The sequence below is a fragment of the Canis lupus genome, chromosome 7 (assembly GCF_003254725.2).
Source record: "Canis lupus dingo isolate Sandy chromosome 7, ASM325472v2, whole genome shotgun sequence".
Lineage (NCBI taxonomy): Eukaryota > Metazoa > Chordata > Mammalia > Carnivora > Canidae > Canis > Canis lupus.
In genome coordinates, this window is record NC_064249.1 from 41,781,409 (window position 1) to 41,802,950 (window position 21,542).

The 21,542-nt window shown below is 38.3% G+C and overlaps 1 protein-coding gene across 5 annotated transcripts in view; it reads left to right on the forward strand.

Annotated features, from left to right (window-relative positions):
• Positions 1-21,542, forward strand: part of ASH1L (ASH1 like histone lysine methyltransferase) — a 181,961-nt gene that overhangs the window by 75,249 nt on the left and 85,170 nt on the right. For all 5 annotated transcript variants that reach the window (XM_035719088.2, XM_035719090.2, XM_035719091.2 and 2 more), the window contains 3 exons: positions 1,571-1,672; positions 8,637-9,375; positions 18,812-18,991. In XM_035719088.2, coding sequence (XP_035574981.2) covers positions 1,571-1,672; positions 8,637-9,375; positions 18,812-18,991 — 1,021 coding nt within the window. The remainder of the gene's footprint in view (positions 1-1,570; positions 1,673-8,636; positions 9,376-18,811; positions 18,992-21,542) is intronic.

Below are 21,542 nucleotides of genomic sequence, written 5' to 3' on the forward strand. Positions count from 1 at the left end.
TGTTTAAGATCTTACTTATTAGAGAGAGAGCGCACGAGCATGAGTGGTGGGGAGAGGAAGAGGAAGAATGAGAAGCAGACTCCTCACTGAGCAGGGAGACAGGACCCCAGGGTCATGACCTGAGCCACCCAGGTGCCCCTTTATTGTGGTATTTAGCTCTTTAATGGAAATCTTACCTACACCACAATCCGGGGGATTTATTGTACTCTTGGTTTTTAAACTCCCTTTGTGTTCATTTTTAAATTTCAACAATAAACAGTCTTGCTTTTTGATTAGGTCTCACAGTAGTAACTGTGTTTGAGAAGTAGGATGTACTGTCACGATAACAATTTCCCAAAAATCTAACTTGTTACTCTTGAATGGCAATATGTGGTCCTATATCTCACCTGGGCAATGCTAAAAGAGGGTTTACAATGATGTGCTTTAAGATACTACATAAATAAAACAGAGCTCAAGTTTTGTTATTTCTCTCAGAGAAAGGGAAATACTAGAAACATAGTTCTGTTCATTTCTTCTCAAGATTGTTCTTCATTCACTTAGTCACATCTTCATTAAGGAGTTAGCTCTCCTTTAGAGGCAGAACTTAAAAATCTTCAAGTATTTGATTTCTTGCACCTTTCTTGTACCTTGCTAGTTATGTGTAAGGCTTTCTATTTGTAATTTCTTTTCATGTTAAAAGTGAACATTTCATGGTACTGCTAGTTTTTGGACAAACCTAAGAGGTGGACATTCATTATGTATTCTCAATAGCTGGCTTTTCTGATAAGGAATCTAGTATCAGAACCAAGTATATTTTATTCAGAAAAAAAAATCTTTCTGAACTTTTCTTTTGAGTAAGCAATGTGTTAAATTATACTGCATTGATTAGGGGTTTTGGCAAAAAGTGTGTGACTTTTTGAAAAGAAATTGTCTTTATGAGCTCCAATAATCCAGGAACTTTACGTGCACAGCTTTAAAGTAGGCTTGGTGTATTTCATGGACAAATTAGTTACCAGTTCTTCCAGAATATGCTGTTGAGGAAATATACAGACTATGAAAGTGACTTCTACGGAGTCGATTGCATATACGGGTTTAAGGTCTGACTCAGATTCTCACTTCTGATTCTAGCAAATGAAATGCTCAGTTGGACCTGCTTTCTCACATTAGTCATCCCTAATTAATTACATTATAAATTTTGTCAGTTCATATGATGAATCTGAATTGATTATCAGGAACAGGCATTAGAATATTGCTAGTCATCTTTATCAATAAATATCTTAATGATATGTTTCATAGTGGTGATACATAAAAACTAAATTGTATATTCTGTTCATTCTTCCACTAAAACTAGTTTTTCCTCTGTTAATGTAACAGGAGAAATTTATGTATATGAGACCTGTGAAATTTTGTCGGCAGCACATAGTATGGTTTGTCCTCTGCTTATTGTCTACTTATTGTCAGCTTAAAAGTTGTATTATTGCAGGGAATGGCAGTGACAACAACTAAAATATTGCAGTTCTGACACAGAATGGTTTGACTTTATTTTATATTTGAATTTTTCTATAATTTCTATCTTTTCCTCTCTCTCCAGGTTCCCAGCCAACCTCAGATAAGTCTTCCCAGCGACCATCAGAGAGCACAAACTGTAGCCCTACCCGGAAGAGGTCTTCATCTGAGAGTACTTCTTCAACAGGCAAGTAATATTTGTTTTACCAGATTTTAACTATAATTCCCATTTGTGACTTATGAACATACTTAAAATATGATACTATAAACTTTTACAACATAAATTACAATTTATATTTACATATGATATTGTAGAAAAAATAGATGGAGTTGTCAGATATGTGAATGAGCAAACGTACACTAAAACAGTGTCCTCATCTTCTCTTTCCTGCTTCTTAAGTCCAAGTAGGCTTACTCCCAGAGGTATAGTGGTTTTGATGTGATCCAAAGGGAATAACTCAAAATGACTAGGTAAAAGAGTAGGCAGACACAAAAATAGAGGGGTTTTGTTTTTGTTTTTTAAGATTTTTAAAATTTATTTGACACAGGGAAAGAGCTCACACAAGCAGGGGGAGCAGCAGAGGGAGAGGGAGAAGCAGACTCCTCAATGAGCAGGGAGCCTGATCCTGAGCCAAAGGCTTAACCAATTGAACCACACAGGTGCCCCAAAAACAGAGATTTTAAAAGTTGAGGTAAAGGAGTATGTGGTATTATAGAGCAGTGTGGATTCGAACTATTTAATAAAGACTTGGCTATATGTATAAAATTATTTTAGTAAAGCAAGAGTTTCCAAAGTAATATTCACAATTCTCTGAGATATGCAAATAATTTATGAGGTTATAAGAAGAATCTCTGTTACTATTTATTTCAACCTCAACTTTTAAAATGTGCAATGTTGGGATGCCTGGGTGGCTCAGTGGTTGAGCGTCTACCTTTGGCTCAGAGCATGATCCCAGGGTTCTGGGATCGAGTTCCACATCAGGCTTCCTGCATGGAGCCTGCTTCTCCCTCTGCCTGTGTTTCTGCCTCTCTCTGTGTGTCTCATGAATAAATAAATAAAATCTTAAAAATAAATAAATAAGATGTGTAATTTTATATGTTTTAAATATATATAACATCTTAATAGAGTATATCATATTTATGTAGTTCATACATTTAGATTATGCTGTCAATTTTCCCTTTTTACCAATTGCGTGGTTACAAAAACAAAACGTTATATGTGCATGTATGTATGTATGTATGGTAATATGTCTGCCCTGTGTTTGAGGATTGCAGAGGAAGAAGTCCTTTATAATCTATCTGTATCATCAGGAGACATGGGCAGCGGTAGGGTCATTCCAGGCAACAGCAGTAACATGTAAAGGGGAGAATAATCAGTTTAAGAAACTAAAAGAACCAGCATGGTTAGGTTAAAGGGACTGAAGATGCGGCTGGAAAGGCAGGTAGGGTACCTTATTAATAACACTCGAGAACCACTGAAAGTTCTAGGCAAGGAATTGACAGATCATTTCTTGGCTTTCTATCATGTTTTTTAATTGGGAGATCACTTGTGACTGATGATCAGAAATCTAATTCCTTCATCAATTCAAGGCTACCCTGTCAAATTATAGCTGTATCATACTTACTGAATTTATCTGATGATGAGTTTCAACATATTTGAAGCTTTTTATTAGCACCATTGTGCCAGAGGTACAGTTGAACTCAAGCAACAGTGAGGATTTGTCTCTCAGTATGCTCTGTTTTCATACTATTTCAGAGAGATTCTTAAATATTGAGTGACTATGTTTGACGACTAGCATGTAGTGAACTGCAGCCTGTGGACCAGATGAGATACAGCTTAGTGCAGCCCTCAGCTAAAAATTTTTACTTTTTTCTTTTTCTTTTTTTTTTTTTTTTTTAAGATTTTATTTAGGTACTTGGAGAGAGAGCTCTAGCTGGGAGAGAGGAGAGAAGTAGGGATGAAGGAGAGGGAAAAGGAGAGAATTTCAAGCAGAATCCCCATAAGCACAGAGCCTGAGGCAGGCCTTGATCCCACAGGCCTGAGAGATGATGATGACCTGAGCAGAAACCAAGAATTAGACACTTAACTGACTGAGCCACCTAGGCGCCCCTGTTTTTATATTTTTAAAGGGTAGCTTAATAAAACAAAGGAGAAAGGAAAAAAGTGTTTGTGAGACCTCACATGTGTCTTCAAAAGCCTAGAATATCTACTATTGAGCTTTTTACACAAAAAGTTTGCCAACCCCTGAGAAGAAAGAATGAGGTTTCAAGGAGATAGCCACAAAGAAAACCACCAAAATATTTCACTTTAGTAAACGAAAGAAATTAACACCTAGATCCATAAAGTTACTCTTACCATAATACTGTTTTATTCATTCAAAAAATATTTATTGAGAGTAACTGAATACTGAGCACTGGAAATATAAACATGAGTGAGATAAAGTTCCTGCTTTCAAGGATTCAGACACTTTTTTTTTTTAAGATTTTATTTATTTATTAATGAGAGTCACGGGGAGAGAGAGAGAGGCAGAGACACAGGCAGAGGGAGAGGCAGGCTCCATGCAGGGAGCCTGATGCAGGCTTCGATCCTAGGGCTCCAGGATCACATCCTGGGCTGAAGGTGGTGCTAAACCACTGAGCCCCCCGGGGTTGCCCCAAGGATTCAGACACATTCACCATTGAAAGGTATATTCAATTCTGTGATGGACCAGTGTTACAAGGGACTCCAGCACTTAGCATGTGCGTGACTAAAGATGTCCCTGAAGATGTGACACATATACTACTGTAACTTGCTTCAGCATGTGGGGCAAAGTAAAGAATAAGAATGTGTTTAACACACTGACAATAACATTCCCAAAGAAAGGCACAAAACCATACAAGAGAATGCTATTTTTGGAGAGCAGTACATTGTTTGATGTTACTAGTGTGTGAAAGAGATCATGCGATTATAGTGGAGAGTGAGGTTGTAAAAGTAATAGACTGGACCCCATACTGGCATAGGCTTTTTTTTTTTTAATGTTTTTAAAGACTTTTATTTATTTATTTGACAGAGAGAGAGCGTGAGTGCGAGCACAAGCAGGGGGAGGGGCAGAGAGAGGAAGAAGCTGAGCAGGGAGCCCCACAGGGGACTCTATCCCAGGACCCTGAGATCATGACCTAAGCAGAAAGCAGATGCTTGACCCACTGAGCCACCCATGCGCCCCTGGCATAGGCTTTTTTGTTTGTTGTTTGTTGGTTAGTTTTTCATTTGAACGAGTTGAAACCTGATTGTGGAGGCAGTTGGGAGCCACTGAAGGATTTTGACCAGGGAAGATAAAAATTATTTGATATATTGTATAATTCAGATAATGGCTTCATGTTTGGATATGTTCAATTTGAGCAGCATTTGGGCTGATGAGGTGGAGGTGTTAGCCATTTGGAAGGGGAGGCTTATAGTTTGAGCCGGGATCACTGGTAGAGATGCAGACCTAGCAGTATGTAATAGAAACTTTAACCTGACCGTAAGTGAGCTAACCCAGCAAGGATGGCAGGAATGCAGATTTAAGAAGCATTTGCATTGGAGAGAAGTGGAAGAAACGATGTCAGTGATTACATAAAAGCTTTGGATAGATTTATTTTTTTTAAGGTTTTATTTATTTATTCCTGAGAGACACAGAGAGAGAGGTAGAGACACAGGCAGAGGGAGAAGCAGGCTCCCTGTGGGGAGCCCGATGCGGGCTCGATCCTGGGACTCAGGGATCATGCCCTGAGCCAAAGGCAGACGGTCAACCACTGAGCCACCCAGGCACCCCTAGATTTCTTTTATATAGAAAATCAAAGACCACATGTAGTAGAAGCCTTTTAATGTCAGATTTCACAAGAGGTCAAGAAAGATTTGGAAAGTATTAATAATTGGGGAAATGATTTTTATAAAGCCAGGCTGCATGTGGAGAGAAAGCAGTTTGCTTGAAAAGGGACTGCTAGAATTCAGGTAGCCTTAGTATAAATTTGAGCCCTTTATTTCCAGCAATGAGGTAGATTAGATGTATAGAGCAAACAAACGACATTCTTTATACCTAAAAATACTAGATAAGATATGGAAAACATTTCTTAAAACATTGCTGAATTTTGAAATAAGTAGGAAACAAATTTTCAGAAAGCTTGATTCAACAGCACTGAAGATATTAGAGCTGCTTGACATCTGCCATTTTCCTTGTGGCATAGGGCCTGAGTAGCACAGAAGTTCACTTCAGATTTCCCTGCATAAATCTGGCATTCCTTCAAGGTGACATTTACCAGGGTAAGAATAAATGGAAACAAACCCATCACAGAAGAAGGCGGTTCCTTGTTTCAGTTTGGCTTTGGAAAGAGCTGGAAAAGGAGCTCCTTTCCACAAGCTCATTCTTACCTCCTGTCTCACATGCAGATTTATATTGCCTTGGGACCCAGAAAAAAATTAATGAAAACTTGCTGTTGAGTGATAGTGCCCTGAGTTCTTCCAGAGCCAAATGCAAATTTAATTCCTATTCAGTATAAACATAAGTGTTTTTGATCAGCATATCCTCAATCTTGGTTGACCTAGCATTCTCATTTACTCCAGTTGCACAAGAATGACACCCTTTATTTGTTTTGAAAAACAAATCGCTCAGTCAGAACTATGTCCTAACCTTCTAGTTACAGACAAAGAAATATGTGTGGAGATCATCTGTTCATCTGTTCAGTAATTAAGATATGTAAACAACTGAACAAATACAATTTTGTGCAAGACATGGCCCATCCTTGAGCTAACACTCTGCTTTGAAATAAATCCAAAAAAAAAAAAAAAATGAAATAAATCCAAAGGGATAGGGGATCCCTGGGTGGCTCAGCAGTTTAGTGCCTGCCTTTGCCCCAGGGCGTGATCCTGGCGTCCTGGGATCGAGTCCCACATCAGGCTCCCTGCATGGAGCCTGCTTCTCCCTCTGCCTGTGTCTCTGCCTCTCTGTGTGTGTGTGTCTCTCATGAATAAATAAGTAAAATCTTTAAAAAAAAAAAATCCAAAGGGATAAATGCACTAAAAGGGATAATACATAAAAATATGATTTTATTGATGGCTGTAGTCATTGTAATAGAAGCTGTTGGCTATGACCTCAGCAGGATCTATTGGGAAACATGATCATAGACTGCATAGAATTATAATGTGGAAGCTGGGTTCCAGGGGCAGATGTTCTCAGAGAGGGCCAGGCGGAATATGTCCTGCCTTTTCTGGACTAGACTTAGAAATCAGCTGGTTCTTACTTCTGTGGAATTCTTTGCTAGAAGCAACTCACTGAGGACAGCTCATATTCAAGAGGAGGGGAGTTAAATGCTATCACTTGATGGGAGAAGTAAAAGACGTGTACAGGTTGTAATAGCTCTACAAGCAGTCTTTTGCTTGAGGACAGAGAGACAAGGTTAGCTTAGCATCTAGTGGCTGTGATAGCATGAAGGAAAGTAGGTTTAAGTGACCAGATTAACATAAAATCACATTTTATGGTTTGTGGGGAAAGTAGAGGAGAAATAATAGATGGTGTGGCCTAAGCTTGGCTGACAAAATTCCCATGTGATTGGTGCTCAATCTACATAATGGTAGTCTGGAGGAACAGGGTTTAAGGAGGGGGTAATGACTTAAATTATGAATATGAGTTTGAAAAATCTGTGAAACATGCGAAAGCAGAGAAGTAGAATACAGTTATATTCAGAAAATGAAGATTTGGGTGTCATAAGAATCTAAGTGGTAGTTCAATGAATTATCGAGAGTTGCATCAAGGAAAGCTCTTGTAGCAGAGAAAGTGAGCCGCACTCTCAGCCTCAAGCCAGGTATAGGAAGTAGGCAGCTATCATTGTGGTGATCTTCAGGCACAATTTAAGATTAGTTTATGTGTTCTGATCATTGAAACTGTGAGAATAAATATGTTGAACAGTAAAGACACAATACTGGGTGGGCATCAGCAATCTCAACAGTTAAATCTGATGGAGTTGCAAGTAATTGGAAGATAATCAGTGTATTATCAGAGAAACAGTGGAGGCTGGATTTTAAGATTAGTGATATAGGGCAGCCCCGGTGGCACAGTGGTTTAGTGCTGCCTGCAGCCCAGGGTGTGATCCTGAAGTCCCGGGATTGAGTCCCACATCAGCTCCCTGCTTGGAGCCTGCTTTTCTCCCTCTCTCTGTCTCTCTCTCTCTTTCTCTTTCTCTCTCTCTCTCTCATGAATAAATAAAATCTTTAAAAAAAAAAAAGAATTAGAATTTGAAATGTGAAAAATCCTGAATTTAAAGAAGACTACTTGATATGGACACATATGGAAGTTATTGGTAATTTGAGAAAAATTCCAGTGTAGTCTGATGAGACTGGAACTTGGAATGCCCGGGGCCTGTAAAGGAGTACCTAGAGTAACATCACATCTTAGATTAGACACATATAGATGGGAAATCCATAGATCAGCTTTGGAAAAGTATGACCTGTGTTCATTAGTAGTAAACAACTATGCATCTTTGGAGGTGGCCCTATGACGATCTGATGTTTACAAATATTGTAAAACTGACGTGGCTTGCCAGAGGAAGTGTAATCACAAGGAAGTACGGAGTGGTATTTGAAGAAACAAAGATGACCAAGTCGTTGAGCCACTAAGATAACAAGGTACATCGAAGACCACTTATTTTCCAATCTTACCCTCAACATGTATTCTTTCTAAATTAGTTTATACAAATGTTTAGTATTCTAGGTTTAAAGCTTTTCCCAAGAAGTTTCACTACATCCTTTGTACTTGCAGCATTGTCAGAAAAAGCACTGAACTAGAAATAACACCAACATTTAACTGGCAAGTCTCTAAACTTAAATGGACCATCAGTTTTGAAAAAAAAAACTATTTCTTTCTGCTCCTCATCTCACAGAGTGAGAATTGTTGTTGCTTTTTAACTCACATATTGTTAGGGGAACAGGCCACTTTTGGATTTATTATGATTCCTGTAATATGCCTTATTCAGGAAAGTAAACCATCAACTTGCTTGGGAGAGACAAATGCATATGGTGTTAGGATGTTTAATCCTGTTAAGAAAAATGCGGCACTATTCCTTTCCTTCTATGTAAAAAGTTATTTAAATGACTGGCTGTGTTCAATTTGTATCTGTGTGTGCTTTGTCATCTTATTTAGTAAACGGACTTCCTTCTCGAAGTCCAAGATTGCTTGCCCCTGGGGATGACTCTGTGGATAGTCTGCTGCAGCGGATGGTACAACATGAGGACCAAGAGCCCCTGGAGAAGAATCTAGATGCCGTGATTGCATCTGCCTCGGGGCCACCTTCTTCCAGTCCAGGCCACAGCCACAGCAAGGAACGAGCCCTGGGAAAACCAGATAGCCTTCTAGTGCCCGCAGCCCCCAGTGACTCTTGTAGCAGCAGCATCTCACTCCTGTCTGAGAAGTTGCCGAGCAGCTGCTCACCCCACCATATCAAGAGGAGTGTCGTGGAAGCCATGCAGCGCCAAGCTCGGAAAATGTGCAATTATGACAAAATCTTGGCCACAAAGAAAAACCTGGACCATGTCAATAAAATATTAAAAGCCAAAAAGCTTCAAAGACAGGCCAGGACAGGGAATAACTTCGTGAAACGCAGACCAGGGCGACCTCGGAAATGCCCCCTCCAGGCAGTGGTGTCAATGCAAGCATTCCAGGCTGCCCGATTCGTCAGCCCCGATGCTAATGAAGGTGAAGAAAGAGCAGCCCTGCCCCTCCGTCCAGACACAGTTACGGATGTCATCGAGGCTGTTGTGCAGAGCGTAAACCTGAGTCCAGAACATAAGAAGGGGCTGAAGAGGAAAAGTTGGCTGTTGGAAGAACAGACCAAGAAAAAGCAGAAGCCATTCCCAGAGGAAGAACAAGAGCATCCCAAGAGGTAATTATCCTTGTTTGATGTTTTATCTGAGGAAAGAAAAATAGCTTTTTACAAATTTAACATAACGTATGCAGCTGAATTCTTAAGGTAACCTGCTGACCTTTCATTATGTAAAACCTCTGCCCTTCTGTTTTATTCAAGTGTTCTTACTTACAGCTCCTCAAAATTATAAATAATTAAGAAGCACAGGGGACGTAACAAGTCCAATCTTGAGCCCCTGATTTTGCAGAAGAGGAGTTGAAGACCCAGAGAGGTTGTATATTTAACCCAGTACACACACAGCTCTGTGTCTGCAGTTATTTTTAGGCTCATACTGTCTTCTGTGTGCTCCAAACTTTTCATCCTTTCTGCACATACATTTTGCTACATGTTAGATTTATTTTCTTCATAGTTTCCTGGTTATTTTTTTACTTTTTTCTAAAAGGTATAGAGCACAGAGCCAAAAATCACACACACCCCCATAAAAGAACTTTTTTTAAACTCTTTTGTTATGTATCCAACGAGATTTTTCCCTGAAGGTATTTTTGGTAATTTTAAATGAGTTAATACAATGTTCACCATTTGGAAATGACTTTTCCTTTATTAAATGTAGCGTGTTCAGTCATAGTTCCATGGCAGCCTGTGTTCACAGTTACAGAAATACAAATTAAAACTACTAGACACATTTTAAGCCTCTTAACATTTATGTTCAAACTGCCCTCTTAAAAGCCATACCTGTTTATACTTTTACTAACATGATACAGTAACAGTCATACGCCATTTACCCTCCACTCTTTTTTTTTTTTTTTTTTTTTTTTAAGAATTTGGGCAGCCCAGGTGGCTCAGTGGTATAGTGCCGCCTTTGACCCAGGGCCTGATCCTGGGGACCCGGGATCGAGTTCTGCATCAGGCTTCCTGCATGGAGCCTGCTTCTCCCTCTGCCTGTGTCTCTGCCTCTCTCTCTGTGTGTGTCTCTCATGAATAAATAAATAAAATCTTAAAAAATAAATAAATAAAATCTTAAAAAATAAATAAATAATAAAAAACCCAAAAAATCAGTATACTATGTATACTTTGACATCTTCTCTTACACCTGTACAAATGTGTGCGTTTACAAAGCTGATGTTGCCTGTAAGCGAAACACACTATAGTTAACTCTTTCTCTTGTATCTCAGAACTCTTGTCATTAGTACATGTAGAATTACCTTACTCCATGCTAAAAATATGACATAATTTATTTAACTGTTCTCCTTCAGTGGATTCCGTATTACCTTTAACATATAGGTGTTTAAATGAGTTGAAATTTGCTTTTGTGTGAGAAATGAGTTAATGCAATATTTATGACTACTCATTTGCCAAGGTTACAGATTTATAAACATGGCTGTTTTTATGTATATGTAGTTTTTACTCTTTATATTACCACTGAATTGGAGTTTTGTTTTTTTTTTTTGGAAAGACAGAAAAAGATTTTATTTTAAAAAGAGATTTAAATTTTTTTAAAAAAAGAAGAAAAAAAAAGGGACGCCTGGGTGGCTCAGCAGTTGAGCATCTGCCTTTGCCTCAGGCGTGATCCTGGGATCTCAGAATGAGTCCCGCATCAGGCTCCTTGTGGGGAGCCTGCATCTCCCTCTGCCTATGTCTCTGCCTGTCTTTCTTTCTGTTTCTCATGAATAAATCAATAAAATCTTTAAATAAATTTTTTAAATTTTTATTTTTTTTAAGATTTTATTGATTTATTTATGATAGAGAGAGAGAGGCAGAGACACAGGCAGAGAGAGAAGCAGGCTCCATGCAAGGAGCCCGACACGGGACTCAATCCTGGGACTCCAGGATCGCACCCTAGGCCAAAGGCAGGCACCAAACCACTGAGCCACCCAGGGATCCCCTTAAAAAAATTTTTAAATGGTGGTCTTAGCACTGTTTATTGATTTATTTTTTTCCCTACTTATGTGAAATGATACCTTTATTATATACTAAATTCTTATGTCTTTGGGTCTTAGGGTCTCTCTTCATAGTTTCTTCTCATCAGACTATTCTAGTATCAGTGTTTTTTCATTTTAATCACCGAGGCTTTAAAATATCGAAGAGGATGGGGCAGCCCTGGTGGCGCAGCGGTTTAGTGCCACCTGCAGCCCAGGGTGTGATCTGGAGACCCTGGATGAGTCCCATGTCAGCCTCTCTGCATGGAGCCGGCTTGTGTCTCTGCCTCTCTCTCTCTCTCTCTCCCTGCATCTCTATGAATAAATAATTAAAATCATTAAAAAAAAATATTGAAGAGGATGATTTCTGCCTTCACTATAGTAAAAAAGTGACAATTCTTGACATTTTGACCATTCACTTTAGGGAAAGGGTCACCTTAAAAGTGTATTTCACAGAAAGGATTTATTCTATATAGCTTTTCTGTTCGAGAAAATTCTAGTATAGTTACCAACATTAAGCACTTCATTTTCCACAAAATTATATTTTGGAATTTGGAGAAATTATGAAAAGAAACAGTTTCTACCCTCAAGAGTAGAGGGGATATATCAAGAAAGGACATGACGTGGAGTTCCCAGAAACAGCAACAGTTTTTTTACCTTTTTCTAACTGGAACCTACTATAGTACTTGTTTATGTAGCAGGGTTTTGTTAATTTACTTATTTCATAAGTATTTATTACAAAACTATTTATTCTTTGTGCTAAGGATAGATAACAGTAATAAGCAAAAATAGATATATTCCCTACTCTCATGGATCACACAGACTAAGTACCAATGTGAACAATTATTTAGTGTTACAGGAATATATGGTTAACGTAATTGACCTAGGTGTCTGTGGAAGTAATTATTAAATTAAAATCTGAAGAGTAAACGTCATCTGTTATTTAAAGGAGGAAGGGTAGAATAAACATTATGGGCTTTTTTTTTTTTTTTAATGAAGAAGCATGGCAGGTTCAAGGAAAAAAAGCTTTTCTGTCCAAAACACAGAGCTAATTAGAGTAGTAGGGTCTAGAGTCTGGAGAATGAGTCTGAAGAAAAGATTGTGGGGACCAGATCATGCAGAAGGCCTTGTTTGCATAATAAAGAGTTTGGACACATTTGTTGATTAATAACAAACCAGATTGCAAAAGAATAATATAATGGTTATGAGCAAGGTTCTAGACTCAGAAGAGCCTGGGTTCAAATCCTGATTCTAACAGGAAAAATGATAAATTCTTAAAACTAGATTAAAAAAATAAAATCATATTTAAAATATTTAGAACTGAAGAAACACTATGCTATATATTAAACCTTGTGGGATATGTCTTAAGAGGTGCCAGAGAGAGATTCATAGTCTTTAAGGCTTATATTCTTATTTTCTTAATGTTGAAAATTCATGAACCAAGAGTCCAGTTAAGAAATGAGAAAAACAAGAGAAGAAGCCCCAAAATGGTAAATGAAGGAGATGAAAAATATAAATTAAATTAACAAAACAAAACTAAGGTACGATATAGAGAATCACCAAAGTTAGTTCCTTGAAGACTAATAAAATATACACACTGCTGGTTAAGTTGACCGATGAAGAAAATTATGAGTTAAAAAGGAGATAAGCTGGAACACCTGGGTGGCTCAGTGGTTGAGCATCTGCCTTTGGCTCAGGGTGTGATCCCAGTGCAGGGATCAAGTCCCTCATCAGGCTCCCTGCAAGGACCCTGCTTCTCCCTAAATGTCTCTGCCTCTGTCTGTTTGTCTTTAATGAGTAAATGAATAAAATCTTTTTTAAAAAAGAGATAAGCTATATATGAGAGATTATAAAAGGACTACTATAAGCACATTACACCCAATAAATTTCAGTTGAGATGTACTTATTCCTAGGAAATGCCTACCCAAGAAGAACTAGCCTAAGTGCTTCTTTTCTATGAATCAAATCTTTAATTTAAAGTCTTATGGCAAAGAAAGAGGCAGGACCAGACGGTTTATAAGAAATTCAACCACACTTGAAATAAAAGGATCGTTCTTGTTTCATTTAAAACTCACTAGACGCCTGTTTGACTCAGTCAGAGGAGTGTATGACTCTTGATCTCAGGATCATGAGTTTGGGCCCCTGGTTGGGTTTAGAGATACTTATATAAATAAATAAACTTAAAAAAAAAAAACCCTCTTTTGAGATGATGAAGGAAGGAAGGAAAGGAATACACAGAAAGTACATAAACATAAGAAATCAGTTAACTTTTTGAAAGTTAACCAGTGTAGACATAGAAGGGTTGAATATATAGAACATTGCTAGCTAGCATCCCATATGCCTTCCCAATCACAAACTTCTTCCTTACCATTAGCCATAGTCAGTTTCCTGACTTCTAAGGTAACCACATCTGTAATATCATTTAAGTCTGTAACACTGATAATATTTAGTTTATCCTTACTGAACTTCATTTGAAAAGACTTATTGATTTATGTTTTTGTGTATCACCTTTTTTGCTCCTCATAAACCTGTTAAACCATCTCTGCTGTTGCATGTTGCTGTACTTACCTTCTTTTCATTATTGTGTACTAATCCATTGTTTGTATACAATACAGTTTTTCCATTTTACTGTTATTTCCTCTTTGAGGCTATTATCCAAAATTGCTGCTGTTAATATTCCTTTAATGTCCACTGGTGGATATGGGCACTACTTTCTCTAGGTATATTCTGAAGAATGGAATTAATGAATAAAGTAAAAGTTTTGTCCCCAAAATTAATTTCAAGCTATGGTATCCTAAGCTAGTGTGGAACTGATCTGTGCATGTATGCAGCTCGCTCTATGACAGAGGTAAGTAACTGCATAACAACAGGGACAGAAAACAATATTTAATAAATTATGCCCTAAAAGTTGATGTCACATAATAATGGAAATGAAATTGGATTCTGTCTCATCCCATATACAAAAATTAATTCCCAGTTGACTAAATCTGTAAGTGCTAAAAGCAAAATTTTAAACTTTCAAAGGCTGATAGATAGAAGGAGAAAAATTTCACAACCTTGTTATCAGAAGGGATTTCATAAACAAGCTAACAAAAGCAGTAACCATACAAGTAAAGACTGATATACTGGATTATGTTAAAACCAAGAAAAGATAAAAATAAGAATTTCTACTCATCAAACATCATCATGACAAATATTTTGAAGATTTGATACAAACTGGGAAGTTTATAAATTTATAATGCATATAGTTTTAGTGTCCAAAATATATAACAACAAAAAAATGTATTACAAATAAATACTGTATAATCTAGCAGTTCCCCTTTAGAAAAACCTCTTGCCCAACAGTCACCAGAAAACACTTTTCAGAAAGATAGTAGCAAGATTGGTTAGAACATAGACAAAGTGGAAATATCCAAGATTACCAAGAAAAGGAATAAATATATTGTAATTTTTTATACAATGGAATATGATATGGTAATAAAAAATAATTATAGCTGATACATAATAATAGATGAGTCTTAGAAATGTAGTATTAAGTAAAAAAGGAAGTCTCTAAAAATTATTTACTAACTGGTACTACTTTTATGAAGCAAAAAAAGGGGGAAAACAAAAATTAAAAACATGAAATTAAAGTATTATATTGGCATAGATAAATATATCACAAAACCATAGTTTATCTTTTTTTCCTTTTTTTCCCCTTCTTTTTTTTTTTTTTTTTTTTTTTTAAGATACATAGCACATGCACAAATGGAGGATGCAGGTAGTGGAGGTGCAGAGGAGAGAATCTTAAGCAGGCTCCATGCCCAGTGTAGAGCCCCACAAGGAGCTCGATCTCATGACCCTAAGATCATGACCTAAGCCAAATCAAGAGTCCAGCCCTTAAAAAAAAAAAAGTCCAGCCCTTAACTGACTGAGCAACCCAGGCACCCCCATAAAACCAGTTTTTTAGAGTATGTGCATGGTGGGGAGGGGATCGCAAGCAGACTCCATGCTGAGTGTGGAGGTCAACACAGGGATTGATCTCATTACTCCAAGATCATGACCTGATCAGAAACCAAGAATTGCTCAGGCACAACCTCCTGAGCCACCCAGGAGCCCCTTGAAATATTAGCGTAAAGTAATTGAGTATAGGTATCAAAATGGGGTATGGAAACCATATTGACTCTGAGATTCATGTTAGAGACTTAATGGAATGAGGACTTAGGCCACTGGGACAAAGTGGGAAGAGCATCAGGCCAGCTAAGGGTGCCAGAACCTGAGTAGCATGAGTTGGATGCTCTTATAAAGGGAGTGACCAGGGGTGCCTGGGCAATGTAGTTGATTAAGCATCTGGATCTTTTTTTTTTTTTTTTTTTTTTTTTTTTTTTTTTTATAAATTTTTATTTATTTATGATAGTCACACAGAGAGAGAGAGGCAGAGACACAGGCAGAGGGAGAAGCAGGCTCCATGCACCGGGAGCCTGACGTGGGATTCGATCCTGGGTCTTCAGGATCGTGCCCTGGGCCAAAGGCAGGCGCCAAACCGCTGCGCCACCCAGGGATCCCAAGCATCTGGATCTTGATTTTGCCTCAGGTTATAATCTTGGGATGGTGAGATCAAGCCCCATGTCAGGCTTCATGCTCAGCAGAGAGTCTGCTTCTCTCTCTTTCTCCCTCTCCCTTTCTTTCTCTCCCTCTCTCTTTCCCTCTGCCCTTCCCCCCATTTGCTTGCTCATGGGCTCTCTCTCAAATATAAATAAATAAATCTTTAAAGAAGAGAGAGAGTGCACCCACTGTTGGGTATAGACACTAGCAAGGTTAGGAAGTTGTCCATCCAGGACTTCATTAATAAAAGTTTTTTTAAATCCATGAATAGGCATTTGCATTTCTTGTAAGCCCTCATTATAATTCTGATGTGTATGGTCTATGGACAGAACTTGGGGAAACAGCACTGAGAGAATTTATATGTAGGTGATAAGAGGGAAACAGAAAACATTTTTGATTGCAGAAAAAAGAAATAAGATAAAGCACAGATATAGAAATGAATTTGCCTGGTAAGGAGAACAATAAGAAATAAATAATAAATTAAATAAATAAGGACAGGTAAAAAGATAAATAATAAATTGATTGGATAGACGGATGGGTAGATAGAACCTATAACCAAGTATGATTTATCCCAGTTATGCAAGACTTATTTGACAGTTAAAAGTCAGGGGCGCCTGAGTAGCTCAGTTGGTTAAGCGTCTGCCTTTAGCTCAACTCATGATCCTAGAGTCCTGGGATGACCCTCATCAGGCTCCCTGCTGAGCAGGGAGTCTGCTTCTCCCTCTCCCTCTCCCTCTGCCCCTCCCCACTGCTCATGCTTGCTCTCTCTCAAGTAAATAAATAAAACCTTCAAAAAAATCCAAACCAGAATACAGTTAAAAGTCAATTAAGGTTATTCATCACACCAAAAAACTAAAGAAGAAAAATCACACAGTCCTGTTAATAAATGAAGAAACATAATTTCACAGGCTCTAACACGTTTGTGATAAAAACTCTGAGCAGTCTAGGATCAGAAAGAAACTACCTCAACATAATAAATGGCCATACACAAAGAAACTGCAGTAGTCAGCTGCTCTGGTGAGAGATTGAGAGCTTTTCCCCTGATACCAGGAAGGAGGGAAGATGCCCACTTGTGCCACTTGAATTCAGCATCATATTAAAATTTCCAACCAGAGTAGTAAGGCAAGGAAAAGAAGCAAAAGGCATCCACATTGGAAAGGAAAAATTAAAATTAGTTCTGTTCACAGACACCATGATTTTATAAGCAGAAAACCTTGAAGTTCTCACAGAAAAACCCTGTTAAGCTACTGAATGAGTTCAGCAGTGAAGAACACAGAATCCACACACAAAATCACCTGCATTTCTGTACACCAACAGTTTTCCTAGAATAGTTAAGAATAAATTTAGAAGGGCAAAGAACAGCTAAATAACTAAAGAATAGTTAAGAATCAATTTAGGAGGGCAAAACTTGTACGTTGAAAACGACAAAACATTGTTCAGTGAGGATGAAAGACAACGTGACTAACTGGAGAGACAGCCTATGTTCATGGACTGGAAGCTCTAATGCTGTTACAATATCAGAACTACTCAAAGCAATCTATAGATTCAGTGCAGAATCCCAGGGATGTATTTTGTGGAAATAGAAAAACCCTAAAATTCGTCTGGAATCTCAAGGAATCCCAAACAGCCAAAACAGTCTTGAAAAATAATGAAATTAGAGAACTGGCTCATCTGGAGATTTTTTTCACCTTTTTTGCATTGACTAGAACCTTTTTTCTTCCATGTTGAATATATGATGAGAGCAGACAATTTCCTTGTCCTTAATATTAGGAAAACAGTTTATTCTTTTTGCCTCATACTCAATAGTGGAAGACTATCTAGGAAATTCCCTGCCATGTCATTGCATCGGTCCCATGGTCCCTAGCCAATCTATTTATATTTATTTTACATATAATTTCCAGGATTTTTAGTTTTGCTTAATGGAAGAGTAAATGGTGGTATCTATTCCATCTTTAACTGAAACTGGAATCAACTTAATTTTTTTTTTTTAAGTGACGTGTGGGTGGCTCAGCAGATGAGCATCTGCCTTTGACTTGATCCCAGAGTCCCAGGATCGAGTTCCCACATTGGACTCCCAGCATGGAGCCTGCTTCTCCCTCTGCCTGTGTCTCTGCCTCTCTCTGTGTGTCTCTCATGAATGAACAAATAATGAATGAATAAAATAAATCTTTAAAAAAATTTTTTTAAGATTTTATTTATGTATTTGAGAGAGAATGAGCAGGAAAGAGAGCACATGCAGGGAGAGCAGCAGAGGGAGAGGGAGAAATAGACTCCCCACTGAGCAGGGAGCCTAAGGTGGGGCTTGATCCTAGGACCCTGAGATCATGATGTGAGCTAAAGGCAGACACTTCACTGACTGAGCCACTCAGGCGCCCCTGCGCGATGTTCTAGAATTACTTTCCTCTCTACCCAGCTGCAGTGCCCTCAACCTCTATGGGCTCTGACCTCTTTGTCTTTTCAGTTTATCATTTTGGCTATTCTGTGCTGTTGTTCTACTCCCTACACCATCATCCCCCCTATAAAGGCAGACTGGTTGTAGGACTATTCTTACTTTTATTTATTTATTTAAGTAGCTCCACACCCAGCATGAAGCCCAACGCAGGGCCCAAACCCACACCCTGAGATCAGAACCTGAGCAGAGATCAAGTGTTCGATTCCCAATTGATCGAGCCACCCAGGCGCACCCTTATTCTAATTGTTTTTATTTTTTTTCTTTTCAATTTTCTCAGGGATCACAGTGGTGTACTATTTGTCCAATGTCTGATAATTGTTTTGTAAACCTTCTCCAGGTTTATAGTAATTTGCTGTATTTCTAATGATTTCTGTCAGGAGGACAAGGCTGGTATCGTTATCCATCATGGTCAGATGAGTAAGTTCCGTACTTCATGTTTTACAAGCTGTCATGTTCTTTAAATAGACAATAATAAAAATTTCCTTCAAACTTCTCTTTCTAGCTTTACTGAAGCAGCAGTTGAGATTCCCAGTCCTCCTGAAACCCCAGCCAAGCCTTCCGAACCTGAAAGTACCTTGCAGCCTGTGCTTTCTCTCATCCCAAGGGAAAAGAAGGCCCCACGTCCCCCAAAGAAGAAGTATCAGAAAGCAGGGCTGTATTCTGACGTTTACAAAACTACAGAGTAAGTAGTATTACCTGTCAGCTGACATGCTTTAAAGACCTGTTATTCTTCCATGTTCGAAAAAATACTTTGACTACCAAAAAACACGATATAAATGTAATATACACAAATATGAATCTGCACAGACACGTAAGTGTTCACTTTTTTCATGATACTGCACTGTGTTGAGGCTAATTTTCTCTGATTTTTGTTGTTCCAATTTTTTTTTTAAAGATTTACTTATTCATGAGAGACACAGAGAGAGAGAGAGAGGCAGGCTCCACGCAGGGAGCCCGACACAGAACTTGATACCAGGTCTCCAGGATCGGACCCTGGGCCGAAGGCAACGCTAAACCGCTGAGCCACCCGGGCTGCCCAATTATTTAAATTTTTTATTTACATCCTAGTCAGTTAACATATTGTGTAATACTAGTTTCAGTATCTTCCCTGATCATTATCTTCTCTCTGCCTTTTTAGATTATATATTTGAAAAAAAAAATTATATATTTGAAGTTTAGATTTTAATGGTGCCTTTTTTCTTAATTAAAAATAATGTAGTGGTGTTGTGGAAAATAAGCATTGCGTGCTAGGGGCCACAAAACCATGGACCTAATGGACTCTAAGATACTTAACTCATTAGGCTATAGGAAATTAAACATGATATTTTTAGGAAAGAAAATGAAAAGTGCAGTATGTGTTATAAGATGATAACTCTAGTAGCAGAGCAGGAAACGAATGAGGGAGTGACTAATGGCAGAAATGCAGTGTCCCTCAAAAGGTCATGAGGGTCTGATGGGTCTGATTTTTAGCAAGAAAGAGTAAAATTGAAAGAGGAAACATTAGATTTTAGAGATATATCTTATTTGATGTGCTTCAAGTGATCTCTGTGTAAATGACAGCACTTTATTTTGCATTGAAAAGATTTTCTATAGATATGCCACCTAAGTAGATGCCACATAAACTCAGTGTACCCTATTTCTGCTGCTTTGATCATGAAAATGTTTTATTCATTAAGCTTATTAGTTTCAGCTCTGAGTAATAGGAAATTCTCTCAAATATCCAAGGCTTTAAGAAGATAGACATTCACTTTCCTTTAATTTAAAAAATATTATGAAGTACACACTTTTCGGTTAATGTGGTAACTTCATAGTATCTTCAGGGATCTAGACTTCTCTTTCTTTCTGTTCTTCCATTTCAGCATTAAGCTTCCATTTCTATGGTTACCTCTTGTTCCAACATAGCTGCTAGTGTTCAGCCATAAGTCTTCATTTTAGAAAGCAGAAAAGAAGGGAGTATGAAAAGCATGTACCTTCTTTGTAAGGAAACAGTGTGACGTGAGTGTATCTTCCCATACCCCAGCCCCAAATCATAATTTGAAGCCCCAATCCGTGATGTGATGGTATTTGGCGATGGGACCTTTGGGAAGTAATTAGGTCATGAGGGAATTGCCCTTGTGAATAGCATTAGTGACCTTCTAAGAAGAAACACAAAGCAGTGATCTCTCTCCACTATGTGAGGAGTAGCAAAAAGGTGTCATTGCAAGCCAGGAACAATGTTCTCATTAGAACTCAGCTGTGATCTTGGACTTCCCAGCCTCCAGACGAGTAAGCAAATAAACATTTGTTGTTTAAGCCACCCAGTCAGTGGTAATGTGTTACAGTAGCCCAAACTGACCACGAAAGGAACTTCAAAACCTCATTTATAGGGATCCCTGGGTGGCGCAGCGGTTTGGCGCCTGCCTTTGGCCCAGGGCGCGATCCTGGAGACCCGGGATCGAATCCCACATCGGGCTCCCGGTGCATGGAGCCTGCTTCTCCCTCTGCCTATGTCTCTGCCTCTCTCTCTCTATCTCTGTGTGACTATCATAAATAAAATAAAAAAAAAAGTTAAAAAAAAAAAAAAAAAAAAAACCTCATTTATAGACTCTGGCCAGAGCATAATCCTGGAGCCCCACTTCAGCCACAGATCAGGCTCAAAAATAATAGCTCATATTGCAGATGACAATGCCTTATAAAAAAATTAGCATTCTGTCACTACAAATGAGGAAATAGAAATGTATCTTGGAAAGAGCTATTTCAGTTATAATTTTAAGCATGTTTTTTCTGAATAAAGAAAAATCTATTTCTCACATGTTCTAAAAAAAATGTAAGTTCAAGTTTTGCTTCTGTTTGTATTAGTGTACTTTTTCTGGATTAAATACTTGAAAAGAGAAATTAATAATAAAGTCAGACTGTGAGTCAAAAGATTGGTATCTTCAACCACATCACTGTTTGAAAAATGTCTCTAGGGGATCCCTGGGTGGCTCAGCGGTTTGGCGCCTGCCTTTGGCCCAGGGCGCAATCCTGGAGTCCCAGGATCGAGTTCCGCATCGGGCTCCCTGCATGGAGCCTGCTTCTCCCTCTGCCTGTGTCTCTGCCTCTCTCTCTCTCTCTCTCTCTCTCTCTCTCTCTCTGTCTATCATAAATAAATAAATAAATCTTTAAAAAAAAATGTCTCTGGTCAGGGGATACCTGGGTGGCTCAGTCATTGAGCGACCAACTCTTGATTTTGGCTCAGGTAATGATCTCAGGGT